We start from the raw sequence: 23,265 nt of genomic DNA on the forward strand, positions 1-23,265 counted from the left end.
CATTTGCTGTTCAGCACAAGAAAATCTCTAATGATCAATCAATACCAGTGCAAACCAAGCGGAACAGTCTCCACGCCCACCCTGACCCAAAGACACACACACAAATTTCATTTCTTGTATTTTGAGTTATCGTGTTAAACAACTCCTTTAGCATTAAACCCTTCCTGGAGTAAAGGTCAACTTGGGTTAAATGGTTCTGGGAAGCACTAAAGTGACCAAAGTCTTTCCTTTCCATCTGTTTTCCTTTATACCACAATACAATGACATAGATCTTGATGGGTACTTTTACTCTTTCTCTTCTTTCTATACGTCAAGTATTTTATTTTTTTTTAAAGATTTTTTTATGTGGACCACTTTTAAAGTCTTTATTGAACTTGTTACGATATTGCTTCTGTTTTCTGTTTTTGGTTTTTCGGCCGCAAGGCATGTGGGTTCTTAGCTCCCCGATCAGGGATCAAACCCGCACCCCCTGCATTGGAAGGCGAAGTCTTAACCACTGGACTGCCAGGGAAGTCCCTCAAGTATTTTATTTTGAAAGTGTGATTTTGATTACAAAAGTGTCACGCGCTTAAGCAAGTCACAAGCGAGCGAAGTATAAGTGAAGATGCCCTCCTTGTCATCCCTCCAGGTGGGAGCTGAGGATCACTTTTTCCTTACCAAGTCCCGGTGTATGAACTGATGGCTCTCCAAGAAGGCCATGCCTTCACAAACATCATAGCACATTTCCAAGAGCTGTGAGGGCTCAAGTCTTTTTCCATGACTCTTCAGGTAACTCAGCAAGCAGCCATTGGTTATATATTCAGTCACTATGTATATAGGGTATTTCTTTGAACACACTCCGTAGAATTTCACCAGCTTGGGATGGTTGAGTTTCCTGGAAACAACAGATGTTGAAAGTTCAATACTGAATTTTCATACTCCATTTTCCAAACGTCCTGAAAAAGAATCACTCTCAGACTTTTGTTTAATTTCCCCTCTTCTACTGGAATGGAGGGAAAAAGGGAAGAGTTTAGGATCTGATTCTGGGAGTGTTAGCCTTTGTAGGCAGAAAAAATGCTGCCTATTGGACATTGACAACCTCAGCAGCCATTAAGCTGCTCTGGGTGCTTGTTCAACTTTCCTACAGAGACTCAGGGAAGCAGTGGTCTGTTGCCTCAGAAATTCTGCTTAGTCTCGTGGCATCTTGAGAACTTCCATGACTGATTTGAAGGAAGCTATACCCTGGGAGAAATCACTTCCATTTTAAAGCATCCAACTTCCATATATAAACATTTCATTAAAAAGTAATAGAATATGAAGGGCCTAGGTAAAATGAAAATAGTTGCCATGTTAGAAAAGTGAGATTAGTTGTGATTTTCCTTTCTTTTAAAAAACTTTCATTTTACATTATTGTGATGTTATTTTTTGATGATAAATTTAGAAAATAGTAACCACATGACATAGCATTTCTAGTAGGTCATGACAGCTATTATGCTGTTCATCAACTAGTCCTTATGTAATTGATCTATTCTTATCAATTTACAGGATGATTCTTTTTTTTTTCTTTTCCAATATGGTTTATTACAGGATATTGAATATAGTTCCCTGTGCTCTACAGTAGGACCTTGTTGTTTATCCATTCTATATATAATAGTTTGTATCTGCTAATCCCAAACTCCTAATCCATCCCTCCCCTAACCTCCTCCCCCTTGGCAACCACAGGTCTGTTCTCCATGTCTGTGAGTCTGTTTCTGTTTTCATACGTAGGTTCATTTGCATCATATTTTAGATTCCACATATAGGTGATATCATATGGGATTTCTCTTTCTTTGTCTGACTTACTTCACTTCGTATAATAATCTCTAGGTCCATCCATGTTGCTGCAAATGGCATTATTTCATTTTTATGACTGAATAATATTCCATTGTATATATGTACCACATCTTCTTTATCCATTCATCTGTTGATGGACACTTAGGTTGCTTCCATGTCTTGGCTATTGTAAATAGTGCTGCTATGAATATAGAGGTGCATGTATTTTTTCAAATTATAGTTCTGTCTGGATATACGCCCAGGAGTGGGATTGGTGGATCATATGGTGGCTCTATTTATAGTTTTCTGAGGAGCCTCCATACTATTTTCCATAGTGGCTGCCCAATTTACATTCCTTTTCTCCACACCCTCTCCCGCATTTGTTATTTGTAGACTTTTTGACAATGGCCATTCTGACCCGTGTGAGGTGGTACCTCACTCTCGTTTTGATTTGCATTCCTCTAATGATTAGTGATGATAAGCATTAGAGGATGATTCTTTAACATTCAGATGTGTAAAGTAAGTTAAATGTAACATGTCAACTTGACAATTTTTTTTAACGGGTGAGGATTTATTAAATATTTAGTTATTTTCTTCCTTCTTAGTTTAACTATAGGGACATGGCGATGCGCTGGGTTATGCATCTCTCAGCAGTTTTAGAGACCTGCATTGCTGCCTTCAAAGGGAAGGCTTGTGGTGGGACTAAGGCCCATCACCCAATAAAAGCTGTTCCTTGAGCAAATTCAGTCACTGCCCAGGGAGCACATGGTGGGAACACCATGTCAACGGACAGTTCCCACATCTCAGGCCTCAGTTTAACCATTACATTTGCAATTTAACGGTTTCCCCTGATGATACAGTTTGACCTCTTTCTCTGTGACCAGGTGACTTGTTAATAACTTTTTAGGATTTTGTAGGATTACCAGCCCTCTAACAGCAAAAAATATCTTGTAAAGTTACATCAGGACATGGGGGTTACACCATGAGCCTAAGGGAGTTCCTGCCAGATTTTTCTGTTATTACATCAAAGGCCCCTTCTCCAGTTTTATGACAGCACAATTGCCAGAGACAGGGATCCTTGTTTAAGAATTATTAAGAACTTCGATGGTGACAGCACAGTATTAAACCAATTGCGGAGTCCTTCTAAGTGTGGGAGCCCTTGACACTGTGCAGGTTGCGTGCCCGTGAAGCCAGCCCCGGCCAAAGGCTTCTGTTCATATAGTACGTCTGCTTCCAAACAATGCAGCAATTGTGGTAAAAGTAGTTAATCTCTCCGGGTACCTTTGATCTTCATAAAAAAATGACTAAGGAAGTGGACACTGGAAGGTCTGCTGGGTTTGCATCTCTGCTTTGCCACTTTTACTAGCTTGGTGACCTTGGGCTAGTTATTTAACATTTCTGTGCTTCAGTTTCCTACCAAACAAAGATAGCAATGGTACATCCCTCGCAGGCTTCTTAGGAGGATGGAATGTGTATAAAGTGCTCAGAGAGATGCCTGTAAACAGTATATATAAGCATTTAAGTAAATTTTTTTAAAGTGCTATTTCTCTGTAGCAGGCTAGGATTTATGGTTTCAAGTGTCTTTGACCAAAGTCCTGCTATAGCCTTGTTTTTGATACCATGCTGATTGGTTCCTTAAATTAGGATGACCAGCTCACTGTCCCAGTTTGCCTGGGACTGAGGGGTTTCCTAGGATGTGGGACTTTTAGCACGAAAACCAGGGAAGTCCCAGGCAAACCTGGATGGTTGGTCACCCTTCAAAGTCCGATTCACCATGTTGACAAGAAGAGGTATAATCATTAAAAGAGTTCTTTGTACTTACATAGATGAGAGACAGAGAGAGAGACAGACATATGAATTGCCAAGAATTGAGAGCCGTGCTTGGAGCTGAGGCCCATTAGGCAGGGTATCTTCATTTATCAGATGAGGGAAGTAGGGTAAAAAATGATTTTTACCAGACTGTATCGGGATATCGTTCGTAGGGCATTCGTTTTCAGTAGTGCCTTAGTCCTGGCCACTAGAGGCTCATGCCCGTGGGCTTGTGCTTTACAGGGCCCCACTCTGTTCCTCATTCCACCATGTACCTCCCCACACGGCAAAGAGGCCAGAGGGCCAAGGAGACATGTCCACTCAGAACCCATGCATTCCTTTCTCTATCACTCTTGGGTACCGGGACTCTGTCCACATAGTCCTGAGGCTTATTCCAGGACCTGTGCAGACTCTTCCTGGTTCTGTCTCCCCAAGAGTGAACTGTGCTATGGGTGTGCCTGCCCCTAAGCAAGGTAGTTGCTTGTGGGAGACACGGAGGGAGCTTGGATGTGCTAAATGCTATGTCTGCACATAGGCGCTGAGTGTACGATGGAGCCGGGGTTGGGAAGAGAAGGGGGAGGGGTTGAGTTTGGGGGGATCTGCATGGGCCAGAGGCCGATTTCTCTAAGGAGTCTTGAAAATTCTCAATTTGAATATGACCTTTCAGGTTGTTGTGAAGGTAAACTTGTCAATGGAGACGCATGGAACCAATTTCGTGTAATGGTGTGTTAAATTGATTTATAACTTTTAAATATTTGTACCTATGATATGTGGACTCTTTTTTCTGTTGAAAAATGGTGCATTTTTAAGTTGAAATATAGTTGATTTACGATGTTGTCTTAGTTTCAGGTGTACAAGCAAAGTGATTCAGTTATATATATTTTTTCAGACTCTTTTCCATTATAGATTATTACAAGGTATTGAATATAGTTCCCTGTGCTCTACAGTAGGTCCTTGTTGATTATCTATTTTATATATAGTAGTGTGTGTCTGTTAATCCCATACTCCTAATTTATCCCCCACCCCTTTCCCCTTTGGTAACCATAAGTTGGTTTTCTGTCTGAGTCTGTTTCTGTTTTGTAAATAAGTTCATTTGTGTCATATTTTAGATTCCACATGTAAGTGATATCATATAATATTTGTCTCTGTATTCACTTAATGTGATCATCTCTAGGTCTATCCATGTTGCTACAAATGGCATTATTTCATTCTTTTTTATGGCTGAGAGATATTCTATTATATATTCTGATATGTGGACTCTTGATTCAGGCCTTACCAAATGTTAGGGCCAGAACTGTTAGCATTAATGTCCTCCCATGGTGAGGGTAAACCACCATTCCTCAGAAGAAACTTACATCATGGTCTGGGCCTCCTGGAAGAATTCATCTTCTGACATGGAGCCCTCCTTGATCATCTTAACAGCAACATCATACTGCCCCTTCCACTTGCCCAGATGGACCACTCCGAACTGGCCACTTCCCAGCTCCTTCAACAGGGTAATCTCTTCTCTTTTCAGTTCCCAGATTCCTAATAAGGCAAGACAGAAACTCTTTAGCATGAGAATAGAAGGCTTTGGGGCTAACAGCTTCCAAGTGATTTCCTCTCCAACGAGATTTTAACACTGACAGTATGAAGAACAGCAAGACTCTTTTTTTTTAAGTTGATCACTTAAAAATAAAACCCTGGGCTTCCTAGGTGGCGCAGTGGTTAAGAATCCGCCTGCCAATGCAGGGGACACGGGTTCGATCCCTGCTCCAGGAAGATCCCACATGCCACGGAGCAACTAAGCCCGTGCGCCACGACTATTGAGCCTGCACTTTAGAGCCCGTGAGCCACAACTATTGAGCCCATGTGCTGCAACTACTGAAGCTCACGCGTCTAGAGCCCGTGCTCTGCAACAAGAGAGACCACGGCAATGAGGAGCCCGCGCACCACAACGAAGAGTAGCCCCCGCTCACCGCAACTGAAAGAAAGCCCGTGCACAGCAAAAAGAAGACCCAACACAGCCAATTAAATAAATAAATAAATTTATAAAAAAAAGCAAAAATAACAAAAATAAAACCCTGAGTAATGTGGTCTTATGACTTATTAGACCACATGGTAATGCACCGGAACAACATTGTTCCTGAAGCAGCTACAATTATTGACAAGAAAAGTTGGAGTTAAAAAACCTTTGCCAACCAGAGGCATCTTAGAAAGACTTGGTGTCAAAATGTGCTCAGTGCCCTTAACTTGATAAAATATCATTACATTTTCTTATAAAATAAACTGTGATCCGTGTTGCAGACTGGCTCCCCTAAGCAGGCATAGAATCCCAGAAGAAGGAAGTACAGGCAGTGGGGTTCTAGAGGCTGATGACTGGGTCAGTATTTTTGGTAATGCTGGGGAGATTACAGAGTTAGGGTGCAAGGAGAAAAGATTTGTTTGTTTAAGAAAACGAATGAATATATTAGAGCTGAAGCCCTCCCTGGCAGAATCTGAACAGGGGTCTCCTCCCTGTCTTCCATATTTTTTTTTCAGTAAATTAACTATATATATATCCAAAAATGATAGGAAATGGAGTTTAAGAGCCCAAGGGCATGTCCATACCACTTCCCAAGGACACGGAGACGGGAACCTTGTTGGCCTTGGTCGACACAGGGTGGCGGAGTCGTGTGATCATGCCTGCAATGGAATCAGCATCGTACCGTCACATGATCACATTATATCACATCACATTACATTACATTGGTTTGCACATCTGCTTATCCTCTCTCTAGAGTAGCTGAAAAGGCACAGAGTTCAGGATTTTGTCATGCAGAGAGAGAATCCATTCTAACCATATTCGTCTTGTAGTTATATTAATTTGCTTTACTTAACTAGCTAGTTCTATGTAGAGCAAAAATTCAAAGAGTAAAACTATCAATACTTTATGTGATATTTTAAAAATCTCATCAAAGTTAGTTGCTTGATTGAATCTTAAAAAATTTCCCATTTTTATTTTGCTAGCTTTTTTCATTTTAATTATTTTATTGTATTTGTAGCTAGCCATTGACTATTTTTTAAAAATTGAAGTATAGTTGATTTACAATATTATATAGTTTCAGGTGTACAACAGTGATTCAATATTTTTATAGCTTATACTTCACTTGAAGTTATCACAAAATAATTGCAGTATTTCCCTGTGCTGTACAATATATACTTGTTGCTTATTTATTTTATACATAGTAGCCTGTATCTCTTAATTCCCTATCTTGTCCCTCCCCCCTTCTCTCTCCCCACTGGTAGCCACTAATTTGTTCTCTTTATCTGCGAGTATGTTTCTGGTTAGTTATATTCATTGATTTCTTTTATTTTTTTAGATTCCATATGTAAGTGATAACAGAGTATTTGTCTGTCTTTGTCTGACTTATTTCACTAAACATAAACGCTCTAGGTCTACCCACTTGTTGCAAAGGGCAGAATTTCATTATTTTTTATTGTAGAGTAATATTCCATCACATGTACATATACCACATCTTCTTTATCCATCCATCTGTTGATGGATACTTAGGTTGTTTCCATATCTTGGCTATTGTAAATAATGCTGCTTTGAATATGGGGTGCATGTATCTCTTCAAAGTAGTGTTTTCATTTTCTTCGGATATATACCCAGGGGTGGGATTGCTGGGTCATATGGCAGTGCTATGTTTAGTTTTTGAGGAACCTCCATACTGTTCTCCATAGTGGCTGCACCAATTTACATTGCCACTAACAGTTCACGAGGGTTCTTTTTTCTCTACAACCTTACCAATGCTTATTATTTGTTGTCTTTTGATGATGGCCATTCTGACAGGTGTGAGGTGGTACCTCATTATGGTTTTGATTTGCATTTCTCTGATGATTACCGATCTTGAGCATCTTTTCATGTGTCTTTTGGCCATCTGTATATCTTCTATGGAAAAATGCCTATTCAGGTTCTTTGCTATCTTTGTATAGTCCCATATGTAAGTATGTATACACACAGCACATACATTTGGTAAAAAAAAAAAAAATCCAAACAGTACACAAGGGTACAAGATAAGTAAACCACCTGAATTTTTTTTAAAAAAATGAACTTATTCCTAAATTGCATTTTATGGTCAAGTCATTTTAATTTTTTACATGGAGCTATGGTAAAGCTGGATTAAAATAAGGTATTTATAGTGGCTCAAAAGAACTCATTTAAAAAATGTATATTTCTTGCTTTAAATGTGTGACGTTTTCCAAGTCCTGGGAACTATCACACGTTTTGTTTCTCTCCTTCCTTTTTTTTTTTTCTTTTTTTCTTTTTTCTTTATTTATTTATTTTTCTTGGCGCACGGGCTTAGTTGCTCCGTGGCATGTGGGATCTTCCTGGAGCAGGGCTTGAACCTGTGTCCCCTGCTTTGGCAGGCGGATTCTTAACCACTGCGCCACCTAGGAAGCCCTCTCCTTCCTTTTTCTGTATATTTATCTAGTTTTTATATGAGTGGTCTCTTTTAAATCCTTCACCTTTAATTAGCAAAAAAAAAAAAAAAAAAAGGAAAGGAAAAGATTAACACACTCCTCCAAAATACGTGTATATATAATTGCTGCTATGTTGATACAATATATGAATCATAAAATATACCCACAAATAGAAAACTGAAGAGAATGAGATTTTAGAAACAAATCTAAGTAAACATTTTAGTATTTTCTTCCAATCCCCTGGGGAATTTCTTGTGTATCCTCTGGAGTGGAATCATTCCACTTGGAGACGTCTACAATACCTTTTCCAAAGTGTATTTTTCAGGTGCTACATGTTAAAATAAACAATTGAAGAAATTGGGACCATGGAGAAATACAAATAAGAACTAAAATCAACACCAGGAGTAAGACCAATTCACCTACGTGCCTGTGATCAGTCAGGTCGAGTTGCACAAGTCTAATGCTGATCCCACAGCTTATTTTTTCTCACTGTTGGAAATTTATCCAGTCACTGCCTGTAAGTGGAACTAGTCTAGATAAGACATTTAGAGAGGATTTTTAAATTTTAATTTCATTTTTTAAGGTTTATTGAGATTTTATTGACATATAACAGAGGTAACTCTAAGCTGTATAACTGTGCTAATTTGATACATATAGTATGTAGTGCAAAATGATTGCCACAATAAGGTTAATTCACACTTCCATTACAAGGGACTTCTATATATTTTTTATGTTATTTTATACTACTTATCTTAGTCAATCAGGCAAAATTTAAAAAGAGTGATAGCACCCAGGGGCAGTGAGGATGAAGTGTTGCTGTTGGTGGGAGTGTACATTTCTCAAAAGCATTTGGTAATGTCTAAATTTTAAATGTTCTTAACCATTATCTCAAATTCCACTTTTAGGGAATTTGGCTACAGAAACACTCATACAGGTGCACAAAGCTATGTGTGCCTGACTGTGCACTGAAACAGCCATTGTTATGTGAAAATACTGTATATGATCCAACTGCTCATCAGTATAGGGTTCGGTGAGTAAATAAGGGAGTAAATCTCCGATAGATTTTCATTAAACAGATCAGAGTGAGCTACACACATGTGCATTGAAAGACCTCTAAGACTTGCAAAGTAAAGAAAGCAAGTTGAAAAATATTATTTGTAGAATGATCTCATCTCTATAAATATATAATGTGTATACATACTATATATTATATATGCATATATATAATGAATAATAAATGTTAGTATCAGCATAGAAAAAAATTCTGTCAAAATAGATACCAACTTGCCCATGAAGGTTATCCCTCCAACAGTGCACATTTCTACATCGTTTGAATTGTGCAATCATCTTACTTCCATAGGCAGAAAAAAACCTGCAGATATTTTTATAAAGAGAATCTCTACTTCTAAGTCACTGAACTCACTCAACTTCATTTTTTCTGGCATCATAGAGTGTATAATGTTATATTCCAGGAAATGTAGGTTCAAAATCAGAGCAGGCATAGGGCTTGTGAGCATTTTCCCCCTACTTTCATAGTTTTTTATATAATTAAGAGTATTAGGAGCGGGGAAGAGGGATAAATTATGAGTTTGGGATTAACATATACACACTACTATATATAAAATAGATAAACAACAAGGACCTACTGTATAGCACAGGGAACTCTACTGAATATCTTGTAATAACCTATAATGGAAAAGAATCTGAAAAATTATATTATATATTATATATATATATATCTGAATCACTTTGCTGTACACCTGAAACATTGTAAATCAACTATACTTCAACTTAAAAAAAAGTATTAGGAGGGTCAGTAATATCCCAGAAAATTTATATTTATCAACAGGGACCCATAAAAGAAAAACTGAAGCAAGTTACCTGCTGAATTGTGTTGATGATAGTGAATAAGCTTGGGAATGGAATCAAAACAGTAGTTTTCTGCCAGGTACAGTTTGTTCTCAGCATTTGTATGCACGTGGTAATGTTTGACAGTTCCTTTTTTATCACTAGTAAGGAAGAGAGAATGTCAGAATGTTTTCAATAAACAATTGAAGCTTGATTAAATAATGGTTAAATCATCATTTTAGGTGCATTTGCAAATTTTGGAAAGGGAAGTCAGAGGTGGTTTCTCAGTCTTGACATCTAGTGTTTTTCTGGAGGTGTCTGTCCATGACAGTCTGTAATTATGGAAGAGGGCTCCTCTCTGAACTCAGTGGATCCTTTGTGCTCATACAGAACTCATCCTTAATAAAATCCCCCCTTTCTGTACCGTTCTTCCTTTAGGAAGTATAAAGCCGGCATCTTTCTTTGATGATTGAAAGCCCTGCAGTTTTCAGGATCATTATTTCGAACATTAATTCTCTTTTAGAATAATAATGGAGATTAAAATGTGGGAGGCAAAGGTCATTAGGCTGTGAATGGGAGGCTCATTTGGGAACGGAGTGTACAGAATGGAGTGGGTGGAGATAGCCTTTAATTCCTCATGTGAACTTGTACCTTTTCCACATAAAACATTTTTTTTTCTGTTGGCTCTAGTTGTAGAAAATAGTGGTGACTTGACACACATTGATTTAGGCTAACCAGGAGTGATATGCCTGTCTTAGATTTTAGAGTATAGCATAGCAGTCAAGAACTGGGCTTTGAGGACATTCCTGTTATTGGCTAGCTACCTCATCCAGTTGTCATAAAGCTCAGATGAGATTATGTATATATCAGTTTGCACTATGCTTGGCACATAAGAAACTGTTAATATATTTTTGTTGCTGTAAAGAATTACAGTTACAAAAAGGAGAAAGGATGCTTTCTTGTTGCAAATGGCTCATTGGCTCTTGGTCTCAACATCACCTTCACTCCAGCCCATTGATGGTGTTTCATAAAAGAAGGCTTCTGTAGTCATTCACTGGGATTTTTTTCATTTTGTTCCTCATCTGTTTGCTGATTTTTTCTACCTGGCCACCTTCAAAAATGTCAAAGTGTCAAGAAGCTTAACTAATAAGGCTTTTGACATCAGATTTGGCTGAAACTAGAGGGCCTGAGCGCCACAGATCTTTTGGTATTCAGAAAACCAATCCTCCTCCCCCTTCTTACTGGGTTGCTTTAGTCAGCATCCAAATTTGCAAGCTAGTACATGAGATGCACCGGGGATATGGCTTCTGGCATCAGAAAATGCCATGCAAATGCTTATGGGAAATGCTATTATCTCAAATTGGAGGTATAGGTACTCTGTAAAAAAAAATCCCCAAATAAAATAACTTTTTCATCACTTAATTATTTAAAAAATACGTATATGCACCATAAGGCAGGGTACATGGAGAAACCACCAAGGCCCTTCAGTCATTCAAGGTCATTCAGTCCAGCTGTTAAAAATGGGTCGCACATGTAGATATTTTTTTTCAAATGGTCCTAATCAAGATTTGACCAGATTCTCATTCCAAAACACTGGGGGGTTTCAGCGTAGACACAGGGTATGATTGAGGGAACATGAACCCGGCTGTTGAAGGCCTGGCTTCAAGTCAGTCATTTATTATTATTATTATTATTATTTTAATCTTATCTTTTACTTATATATTTATTTGGTTACACCAGGTCTTAGTTGTGGCAGGCGGGCTCCTTAGTTGTGGCTCCAGGGCTCCTTAATTGCAGCATGTGAACTCTTAGTTGTGGCATGCATGTAGGATCTAGTTCCTGTGACCAGGGATTGAACCTGGGCCCCCCTGCATTGGGAGCACGGAGTCTTATCCATTGCGCCACCAGGGACGTCCCCATTTATTAGTTTTGAGGGTGGTCTTTGTAAGCTCTCTTTCAACCTCAATCCTCTAATATGTAAAATGGTGCAAATAAAAACAGCTTTCCTGTTTGCTTCACAGGATATTTAGAAGGAACAAAAAGGCTAACAACCAATGGGAAAGTGGCTTATAAAACTCTGGCGGGGGATCCTCATGTTGGTGAGGATGACTTGCATGAGGTGACTCTGGGGGCCTTATATACTTAAGTGTCGGGGTGCGGGTAGTGAGGAAGGTAGAATTACTATTTCCCAACAACAACAGTAATACTAGTAATTACTATTACTTTATTAAGTGTTTGCTATGTGCCAGGCACTGTTCTTATCCAATATGTGAATTAACCCACTTCATCCATAGAACATAATAATTGATATTATGTCCCCTTTTCAAATGAGGAAGTTGAGGCACAGAAGTTAAGAAACTTGCTTAATGTCATAAGGTTTTGAAATGGCAGAGTCAGGATTTGGACTCGGAGGTGCAGCTTCACACCAGAACTCTTAACCACACCAACAGGACAGCACCCTAGAAAGAAGCCATCTGGGGAACACAGCTGCACTGATTCGACCTCCTGCTCCCACTGGAAAGATGTACTAAAAACCAGACCGTGGGATAGGTTTCTCAGCTCAGCAGGTGGCTAGGACCAAGAGTGTAGAGGTGCCATTGCTATTTTTCTCTCTTTCTAGGCTTAGGATGAATCAAAGCAGGGATAATGCAGGATTCCTTTAACAAATGTTAAAGGCATGCCATGCACTGGGTGTGCTGCTGCTGTCTGAGATGGACAGGAGAAAATCGCCCAGAAAACATCCTCTTGAAAGTAGGGGGGAAAAGGCAACTACGAATGGTCGCATTCAACAGAAATACTTTGATCCCAAATTCCAGAGTTTAAAGATGGGGTCTCATCCCAAAATGTGAGTGAATGACCAGCGTATTCAAAGAACATACACGAGAAGATAAAAGAAAGAAATCCACATCATACTTACTTCATAGCCTTACTAAACAAGGACACTGTGTACATTCCCGCCTGGCTGGAATTTCTAACCATAAATGCGCCTTCTTTTCCCTAAATAGGAAGGAGAGTGTGGAAGGGACAGAAAACATTTTCATTATTCTTGAAAACGATTTGTCCTGGTAGGTGGTAGGAAAGTAGATCTTTCAGATTCACTTTAAATGTCACTGATGGCACAGATTACCCACCAGTTGGCGCAGAAGGGACCCCTAGTTTAGCTTTCCTCCTCCTCTCACTTGGTGTCTTTATAGATCTACCCTGTGTGCTTCAGTTCTTCCTCTTCAGTTAATTTTTAACCTTCTCTCATAATTTTCCCTGTTTTGTGTTTGTGCAAACCTAACGTTTTAATCTTTCAGAAATAAAATTTAAAACCACGTCACCATATCATGCCCTTGGAAGGCTTTAGAAAACCAAGATGCAGAACAAATCATTTGTTAAATTTGTGCTCAACTTGTCTTTTATAATGTGCTGATTCTAAGCAGATTTAAATTTAGACAAAGTGGATATTAAACCGTGAATCTGACAGAGTACTGAGTTAGGTAGTAGTCACCACATTCACACTAGTACCCCTCAAAGAAATAATTGGTGTGTTGTAATAGGTTGAACTATAGCAAAGTGTCATTTTTGTAGGTCTAAAGAGTTTGCAATTGGTAACTCCATTACCAATTAGTAACAAAATCCAACAGATTTGTTCCCCATTACACGTGCTGTACTCTGCTTTAGGTGCTAATGGTTTTAGTGACAGGCTTGAAGTATGAGGTACAGGTGGCCCCCAGTAAATCATCTCTCTGTACATTCCTGCCCTGTGTTGTCCTCCCCCACGTCGACTCTGGCTGGCCCACGTGATTTGCTGTGGTCAGTGGGACATTAGCAAACATGACAAAAGCAGAGACTCCATGCTTGCTTGTACTGAACTGTGGGGCTTGGCCTCTTCAACCACTGCCTTGAGATCACCATGCTGTGAGGAAGCCCAGGTTAGCCACATGGATATGGAATATGGCACCCTGGTTAACTACCCCAGCTAAGCCAACCCCTAGTCAATCTATCAGCTAAATGCAGCCACATAAGTGACTCTAAGCAACACCTGCAGAAGAACTGCTGGCCCAGCTGACTCACAGAAGGGTGAAGAATCATAAATCTGGTTGTTGCAAGCCACTAAATTTTGGAGTGGTTTATTATAGAGCAATGGGAATAGAGGAAGTGGCTAGATGGGCCTGGTAACCCAGAGGCTGGACAGTTAACAATATGATGTCTTGACTGTATAATTAGCAATAAGGCCTCTGGGCCCAAAAATAGAAAGACATTCTTAGAGGCAATTTTAAAGATGAGACTACTTACCTTTTGTCTCAGTAACTGCTCAGATTGTGACCGGGAGATGTTACCTGCAAACCAGCTGCAATAGGAAAGAAATGCATTTTGAGAATTAATAGTTTTTACTTCCATAACTTGTCACTTAACTTTCTCATCTGTAAAATGAGGCATTGGCCTAGATCGGGGTTCTCCAAACCTGCCTGTTCAAGAGAATCACTTGAGGAGCTGTTAAAAAACTCAGATTCCTGAGAAAAAGATGGCGGTAAGGTAGAAGGATGTGGAGTGCATCCTTCTCCACAGATGCATCAGGAATACATCAAAAGATGCAATAATTCCCACAGAAAACCAGCTGAACACCAGCAGAAGACCTTGGACACCAGAAAGGACTGCAAAGATCCTGACATAACTGTCGACCTCTGGAGTCTGGATTCCTTGACCAGAAGTCAAGTTGCAGGCTCTGGGGAAGCAGCACTGAGTCCAGGATGCTAGACCACTAGAGAGTCCTCAGCCACAGGGAAGATTAACTGCAGAGAATTATCACAAAGGCCTCTATCAGAGTCTAAGACCCGGCCTCATCTGCAACTGCCAGTGCTGGTTACCTCCCACCAAACTACAAATAAGACAGGAACACAAACCCACCCATCAGCACACAGACTACCTAAAAGCATATTAAGCTCACAGATACCCTAAAACACACCACCTGACATAGCCCTGCTCATCAAAGGGAAAAGACTCAGATCCAAACACCAGAAACCAGAAACCAGACCCTCCCACCAAAAAGCCTACTCAAGACACTGGACCAACCCCACCACAGGGGGCAGAGAGCAGAAACAAGAGGAATTACTACTAGGCAGCATAGGGAAAGGAGACAGCAAATCTTATAAATTAGACAAAATGAGAAAACAAAGAAACACCTTGCAGGCAAAGGAGCAGGAAAAAAATCCACAAGACCAAATAAATGAAGAGGAAATAGGAAAATTGCCTGAAAAAGAATTCAGAATGATAGTAAAGATGATCCAAAATCTCAAAAACAAAATAGAGGAAATACAAGAAACAGTTAATAAGGACTCAGAAGAACTAAAGAGTAAACAAACAGTAATAGATAACAAAATAATCGAAATTAAAAATACTCTAATGGTATAAACAGCAGAATAACTGAAGCAGAAGAATGAGTAAGTGAGTTGGAAGATAGAATGGGGGAAATAACTGCCACAGAGCAGGAAAGAGAAAAAAGAATAAAAAGAATGGAAGACAGTCTCAGAGACCTCGGTGACAACATTAAGCACAACAACATTCGAATCATAGGCGTCCCAGAAGAAGAAGAAAAAAAGAAAGGGTCTGAGAAAATATTTCAAGAGTTTATAGTGGAAAACTTCCCCAACATGGGAAAGGAAATAATTAACCAAGTCCAAGAAGCGCAGAGAGTCCCATACAGAATAAACCCAAGGAGAAATACACCGAAGCACATATTAATCAAACTAACGACAATTAAACACAAAGAAAAAACATTAAAAGCAGCAAGAGAAAAGCAACAAATAACATATAAGGGAAAACCCATAAGGATGACAGCTGATCTTTCTGCAGAAACTCTGCAGGCCAGAAGGGAGTGGCAGGATATACTGAAAGTCCTGAAAGAGAAAAACCTACAGCCAAGAATCCTCTACCCAGCAAGAATCTCATTCAGATTCGACAGAGAAATCAAAAGCTTTCCAGACAAGCAAAAGTTAAGAGAATTCAGCACTACCAAACCAGCCTTACAACAATTGCTAAAGGAACTTTTCTAGGCAGGAAACACAAGAGAAGGAAAAGACCTACAAAAACAAACCCAAAACAGTTAAGAAAATGGTAATAGGAACATACGTGTCAATAATCACCTTAAATGTAAAAGGATTAAATGCTCCAACCAAAAGACACAGACTGGCTGAATGGATACAAAAACAAGACCCTTCTATATGCTGCCTACAAGAAACCCACTTCAGACCTAGGCACACATACAGACTGAAAGTAAGGGGATGGAAAAAGATACTCCGTGCAAATGGAAGTCAGCAGAAAGCTGGAGTAGCAATACTCATATCAGACAAATTAGACTTTAAAGTAAAGACTATTACAAGAGACAAGGAAGGACACTACATAATGATCAAGGGATCCATCCAAGAAGAACATATAACAATTGTAAATATCTATGCCCCCAACATAGGAGCACCTCAATACATAAGGCAAATGCTAAGAGCCATAAAAGGGGAAATCGACAGTAACACAATAATAGTAGGAGACTTGAACACTCCACTTACATCAATGGACAGATCATCCAAACAGAAAATAAATAAGGAAACACAAGCTTTAAATGACACATTAGATTATCTCAACTTAATTGATATTTATAGGACATTCCATCCAAAAACTACAGAATACACTTTCTTCTCAAGGGCACATAGAACATTCTCCAGGATAGATCACATCTTGGGTCACAAATTAAGCCTTGGTAAATTCAAGAAAATTGAAATCATATCAAGCATCTTCTCAGACCACAACGCCATGAGACTAGATATCAATTACAGGAAAAATACTGTAAAAAATACAAACACATGGAGGCTAAACAATACGTTATTAAACAACCAAGAAATCACTGAAGAAATCAAAGAGAATATCAAAAAATACCTAGAAACAAATGACAATGAAAACACAACAACCCAAAACCTATGGGACGCAGCAAAAGCAGTTCTAAGAGGGAAGTTTATAGCAATACAGTCCTACCTCAAGAAACACGAAAAATATTGAATAAACAGCTAACCTTACACCTAAAACAATTAGAGAAAGAAGAACAAAAAGACCCCAAAGTGAGCGGAAGGAAAGAAATCATAAAGATCAGAGCAGAAATAAATGAAAAAGAAAGGAAGGAAACAATAGCAAAGATCAATAAAACTAAAAGTTGGTTCTTTGAGAAGATAAACAAAATTGATAAACCATTAGCCAGACTCATCAAGAAAAAAAGGGAGAACACGCAAATCAACAGAATTAGAAATGAAAAAGGAGAAGTAACAACTGACACTGCAGAAATACGAAAGATCATGAGAAACTACTACAAGCAAGTATACGCCAATACATTGGATAACCTGGAAGAAATGAATAAATTCTTAGGAAAGTACAATCTTCCAAGACTGAACCAGGAAGAAATAGAAACTATGAACAGACCAATCACAAGTACGGAAATTGAGACTGTGATTAAAAATCTCCCAACAAAGAAAAGCCCAGGGCCAGATGGCTTCACAGGCAAATTCTATCAAACAGAGAAGAGCTAACACCTATCCTTCTCAAACTCTTCCAAAATATAGCAGAAGGAGGAACACTCCCAAACGCATTCTACAAGGCCACCATCACCCTGATACCAAAACCAGGCAAAGATGTCACAAAAAAAGAAAATTACAGGCCAATATCACTGATGAATATAGGTGTAGAACTCCTCAACAAAGTACTAGCTAACAGAATCCAACAGCACATTAAAAGAATCATACACCATGATCAAGTGGGGTTTATCCCTGGAATGCAAGGATTCTTCAATATACGCAAATCAATCAATGTGATACAGCATTTTAACAAATTGAAGGATAAAAGCCATATGATCATCTCAATAGATGCAGAAAAAGCTTTGGACAAAATTCAACATCCATTTATGATAAAAACTCTCCAGAAAAAGGGCATAGAAGGGACTTACCTCAACACAATAAAAGCCATATATGAGAAACCAACAGCCAACATTGTTCTAAATGGTGAAAAACTGAAAGCATTCCCTCTAAGAACAGGAACAAGACAAGGGTGCCCACTCTCACCATTAGTATTCAACATAGTTTTGGAAGTGTTAGCCACAGCAATCAGAGAAGACAACAAAATAAAAGGAATCCAAATTGGAAAAGAAGAAGTAAAATTGTCACTCTTTGCAGGTGACATGATATTATACATAGAAAACCCTAAAGATTCTACCAGAAAACTGCTAGCACTAATCGATGAATTTAGTAAAGTAGCAGGATACAAAATTAATGCCCAGAAATCTCTTGCATTCCTACACACTAACAACGAAACTGCAGAAAGAAAAATTAAGGAAACTCTCCCATTTACCATTGCAACAAAAAGAATAAAATACTGAGGAATAAACCTGCCTAAGGAGGCAAAAGACCTGTATGCAGAAAACTGTAAGACACTGATGAAAGAAATCAAAGACGATACAAACAGATGGAGGGACATACCATGTTCTTGGCTTGGAAGAATCAACATTGTGAAAATAACTATCCTACCCAAAGCAATTTACAGATTCAACGCAATCCCCATCAAATTACCAATGGTATTTTTCACAGAACTAGAACAAGAGATTTTATGATTTGTATGGAAAGGCAAAAGACCCCGAATAGCCAAAGCAATCTTGAGAAGGAAAGACAGAGCTGGAGGAATCAGGCTCCCTGACTTCAAACTGTACTACAAGGCTACAGTGATCAAGACAGTATGGTACTGGCACAAAAACAGAAATATAGATCAATGGAACAGAATAGAGAGCCCAGAGATAAACCCATGCACATATGGGCACCTTATCTTTGACAAAGGAGGCAAGAATATACAATGGAAAAAAGACAGGCTCTTCAATAAGTGGTGCTGGGAAAATTGAATAGCTACATGTAAAAGAAAGAAATTAGAACACTTCCTAACACCATACACAAAAACAAAGTCAAAATGGATTAAAGACCTAAATGTAAGGCCAGACACTATAAAACCCTTAGAGGAAAACATAGGCAGAACATTCTATGACATCCATCAAAGCAAGGTCCTTTTTGACCCACCTCCTAGAATAATGGAAATAGAATCAAAAATAAACAAATAGGACCTAATGAAACTTAAAAGCTTTTGCACAGCAAAAGAAACCATAAACAAGACTAGAAGGCAACCCTCAGAATGGGAGAAAGTATTTGCCAACAAAGCAACTGACAAGGGATTAATCTCCAAAATATACAAGCAGCTCTTGCAGCTTCATACCAAAAAAGCAAATAACCCAATCCACAAATGGGTGGAAGACCTAAATAGACATTTCTCCAATGAAGACATGCAGATGGCCAACAAACACATGAAAAGATACTCAACATCACTAATTGTTAGAGAAGTGCAAGTCAAAGCCACAATGAGGTTTCAATTCACACCAGTCAGAATGGCCATCATCAAAAAATCTAGAAATAATAAATGCTGGAGAAGGTGCAGAGAAAAAGGAACCCTCCTACATTGTTGGTCGGAATGTAAGTTGGTACAGCCACTATGGAAAACAGTTTGGAGGTTCCTTAAAAATCTAAAAATGGAAATACCATATGACCCAGCAATCCTACTATTGGGCATATACCCTGAGAAAACCATAATCCAAAAAGAAATATGCACCCCAATGTTCATTGCAGCACTATTTACAATAGCCAGGACATGGAAGCAACCTACATGCCCATCCACAGATGAATGGATAAAGAAGATGTGGCACATATATACAATGGAATATTACTCAGCCATAAAAAGGAATGAAATTTAGTTATTTGTAGTAAGTTGGATGGAACTAGAGTCTGTCATACAGAGCGAAGTAAGCCAGAAAGAAATAAACAAATACCGTATGCTAACTCATATATATAGAATCTAAAAAAATGGTACTGATGAACCCAGTGACAGGGCAAGAATACAGATGCAGTTGCAGAGAATGGACGTGGGGACATGGGCTGGGGGTGGGGCACGAAGAGGAAGCTGGGATGAAGTGAGAAAGTAGCACTGACATATACACTACCAAATGTAAAATAGATAGGTAGTGGGAAGTTGCTGCATAACACAGGGAAATCAACTCAATGATGGGTGATGCCTTAGAGGGCTGGGTTAGGGAGGGTGGGAGGGAGTTGCCGGAGGGAGAGGATAAGGGGATATATGTATAAATACAGCTGATTCACTTTGGTGTACCTCAAAAACTGGTGCAACAGTGTAAAGCAATTATATTCTAATAAAGAGCTTAAAAAACCCCTCAGATTCCTAAGTCTCCGCCACCCAGTTATGATTCTGGGGTGTGGCCTGCATATCTTTCCTGATCATTTCCCCAATGCATGCCTCTCACACCCCACTGGAATCTAGAAATGATGGAGATAGCGACTGTCTATATGGTCAGATCTGGGCTTTCCGAATCAAAGAAAACCTTCCATTTCATCTAAATGCTAAAGACTAAGATCCACGAGTAAAGGTTCACTCCCATTGGTTTAAGTCTTTGTCATCTGTTAACAAATACAATCACCTTTGGATAATTTTTGTTCTAGTATTTCTCCATTATTTTTATCTTAGTTTGAATGATTCCAGTAGGTGCTTTCTGGAGGGTAGATGTTGGGAAGAAGCTACGGTTAAAGGGGAGCAAAATGATGGTGAACAGTGACGTGTACTTTGTGAAAGCTCTTGCTGCACTTTTAGCCAATGAATCAGTAACAGAACTCACACAAAAACAGCTAGAAATACGCTTTATCCTAGTGTGCAACTGAATTGGTCGCTGTTGGGTAGCAGGTGTCTGAGCGATGCAGTGTGCCTTATTACTCCCACCTCTCTTTAATGCCAAACTTTGAGTCCAGGAGACGATTATTTGTCCCTATTTGTTGTTGCGTGATAGAATTGTAGATTTTGGAAAGGACTTTAACCGTCACTTAAGATCACCCTGTCTCAGTGTAATTGGGGTGATCACACATTCATGTTTGCCCAGAGGAGTCTAGTTTATGCCTGGTGTCCAGGGGTAGCATTGAACAGTGCACTCTTTCTCTTCCTAAAGTGTCCTAGTTTGGATGTTCAATGATAAGGTCACTCTAGGCATAGGAATCTCGCAACATAATTGCTGTGATATTCAAGTCTCAGTTCTGATACCTTATAAAACTATTGCATCATAACTAACTTCAAAATTGGACTCAACGCTTATAAGAGCCTTCAAACATCATCCTGGTGAGGGGCCTCCAGGGAAGAAATAATCAGCAGAAATGTCATAGGCAGTATCTAAGAAGACAAAGCGAAATGAAGGGGAGGCCAGGTATGTGATAAATCCCAGGAATATGTGCAGCCAATTTAGATCATCCAGATTGGGGAAAAATATTTAATTAGTAACAGCCCAGTTCATTGTCACCATCCTCCAGATACATGGCCCAGAACCTCACATGAGTTTCTCTATGTAAATACAGTCTTTGGGGAAGAATAGAAAGAAACATCTATGTCTAGTTTTAGGTGAACACAGAGGACTTTCAAAACTCACTCATAGTCATCAAGGTTTTCCTCTTCTTCAGATGAGCTTGACTCAGGGGATCCCCTTAAGAAGAGAGGAAACGACATGAATACAAAAAACAAAACAAAACAAAACAAACAAAAAACCAAAACACCAAGAAATAATCCAGGTGTCTCGCAGTGCCATATCAAATCCCACCCTGCTTTCATCCACGTAAATAAAATCTGGACTGGTAGCTTTTGCTTTTTTTGCACTTGGGAAGGTGTCAGCAAAGTGAAGAGAGAATTGCTTAAAAGTTGAGCTCATGCCCAGTTTCATGAGAAATTGGCTCCTTGATACAGAAGGTGCCCAGGAATGTAGATTTCTTTGGCTCTGTCAGAAGAGCTAGCTCATGAAATAGGTGAAGATGTTTCAGGGAGGGCTGTGATAAAAAGCTAGAGAAAATCTTGGGTTGTATATAGAGCTATTCTCAGAGAAGAGTTACTCAACTCTATGTTGTTTTCCCTCATGCTAGAGATGCCTGAGCCGGGTATGTCCGTGTTCATGCGAACACCAGTGTATATCATGAACGATGAGTAGGAAATAGCAGCATGACTCAGAAGCCATCAATTCAGACCACCTTCAGGGTTCAGAGAAGCAAACTACCTGGATTTGTTTGTTTTATATTTACCTTAAAAAGTAAAGGCTAGTTGCAAAATTATTGCAAATGTGGTTAGTTTTCCTGCAAATGAAAGAAATCCTGGGTGTATAAAAGAATAGCTGAATTTTGATTTACCATGACATCTTTGAAGTGCTGTGATTTACAACATTTCTCTCTCTTTGGTTATTGGATGCCAGATCTTCACTGCTACAAAAAAGAGGGATACATTTCATAAGTTGATGTTTATTTATAAATGTTAAATGACAGAAGTAATTTTGTTAGAAATGTTTTAGCTTTATTTAACATTTTGACCCATATATGTCGCTTGGTTTGGAAATTGAAGCTAATGAGTCATTTTCACATTTTCATCCTTGCAGGGACTCCACTAAAAAGCAGTAGTTTGACAGGATGCCTAAACAAAAGAGAATCTTTAATAATGGTTCATAATAACCCCAAACAATAGAAAACTTGGATTAATAAATCATCCTGACTAGGTTTACCCTGATTTTCTTATGTGTATGCAAGCATTCTGTTGCTGATATATTTTAAAATAAGTGATTTTCCTCTTTGCTGTTATGAGTGCAAAGGAAAGTCCTGAAAATACCAAACCTTTTAACTCCACGTGGACACAGATGGCTCTGCATGTCTTCCTCCCCTGCCACCCATCATTTTATCTCTTTCGTTTGGGGTGTGAAGCAGAGCATGGGGAATTTTCAACTTCTCCAAGTCCAAAGGCTGTTTCATTTGGAATGCAGGACCTATTTCCTGTTTGCCTCCACAGCCCAGGCTCTTTTTCAAAACCACACTTTAGGGCAACAAGCTTCCTTGACAAGGAAGTGCTCCTCTGGCTCCAGTTCAAGGACTGCCCGGAGAAGCCCCAGCATGACAGTGCCTCCTTCCCCAGCTGCCCAGAGAGCCTTGCTCACCAGCATAGCTTTTTCCCTTCAGCTCTTCATAAGAAAACTCTTATTTAAAAGTGCTAAGCAATTTATTTAGCTTTTTGTGGCTTTTAAGAGCACGTGGAGAGTGTCCATCAATCGTGCATTGCTTAGGTTTATCCACTTGAAGGAATACTATATAGACATTCAAAGTAATCGGGTAGGTTGCACAACACTGGGGATGTAATGAACGCAGCTGAACTCTACATTGCAAAATGACTAAGGTGGTAAATTTTATGTTATGTTTTACCACAGCTAAAACTTTAAAAAATTAAAACTTTAGTATGTTC

General features: G+C 39.1%; 1 protein-coding gene across 3 annotated transcripts in view; it reads right to left on the minus strand.

Annotated features, from left to right (window-relative positions):
- Positions 1–23,265, minus strand: part of BMX (BMX non-receptor tyrosine kinase) — a 56,785-nt gene that overhangs the window by 11,115 nt on the left and 22,405 nt on the right. For 2 of the 3 annotated variants that reach the window (XM_057717730.1, XM_057717728.1), the window contains 8 exons: positions 22,173–22,244; positions 21,428–21,481; positions 14,176–14,230; positions 12,812–12,891; positions 9,928–10,055; positions 6,190–6,264; positions 4,956–5,127; positions 658–874 (listed from right to left, as the gene is read on the minus strand). In XM_057717730.1, the coding sequence (XP_057573713.1) occupies positions 658–874; positions 4,956–5,127; positions 6,190–6,264; positions 9,928–10,055; positions 12,812–12,891; positions 14,176–14,230; positions 21,428–21,481; positions 22,173–22,244 (853 nt within the window). The remainder of the gene's footprint in view (positions 1–657; positions 875–4,955; positions 5,128–6,189; positions 6,265–9,927; positions 10,056–12,811; positions 12,892–14,175; positions 14,231–21,427; positions 21,482–22,172; positions 22,245–23,265) is intronic. The other variant, XM_057717729.1, reaches the window with a different exon arrangement.

The sequence above is a fragment of the Hippopotamus amphibius genome, chromosome X (genome assembly GCF_030028045.1).
Source record: "Hippopotamus amphibius kiboko isolate mHipAmp2 chromosome X, mHipAmp2.hap2, whole genome shotgun sequence".
Classification (NCBI taxonomy): Eukaryota; Metazoa; Chordata; class Mammalia; order Artiodactyla; family Hippopotamidae; genus Hippopotamus; species Hippopotamus amphibius.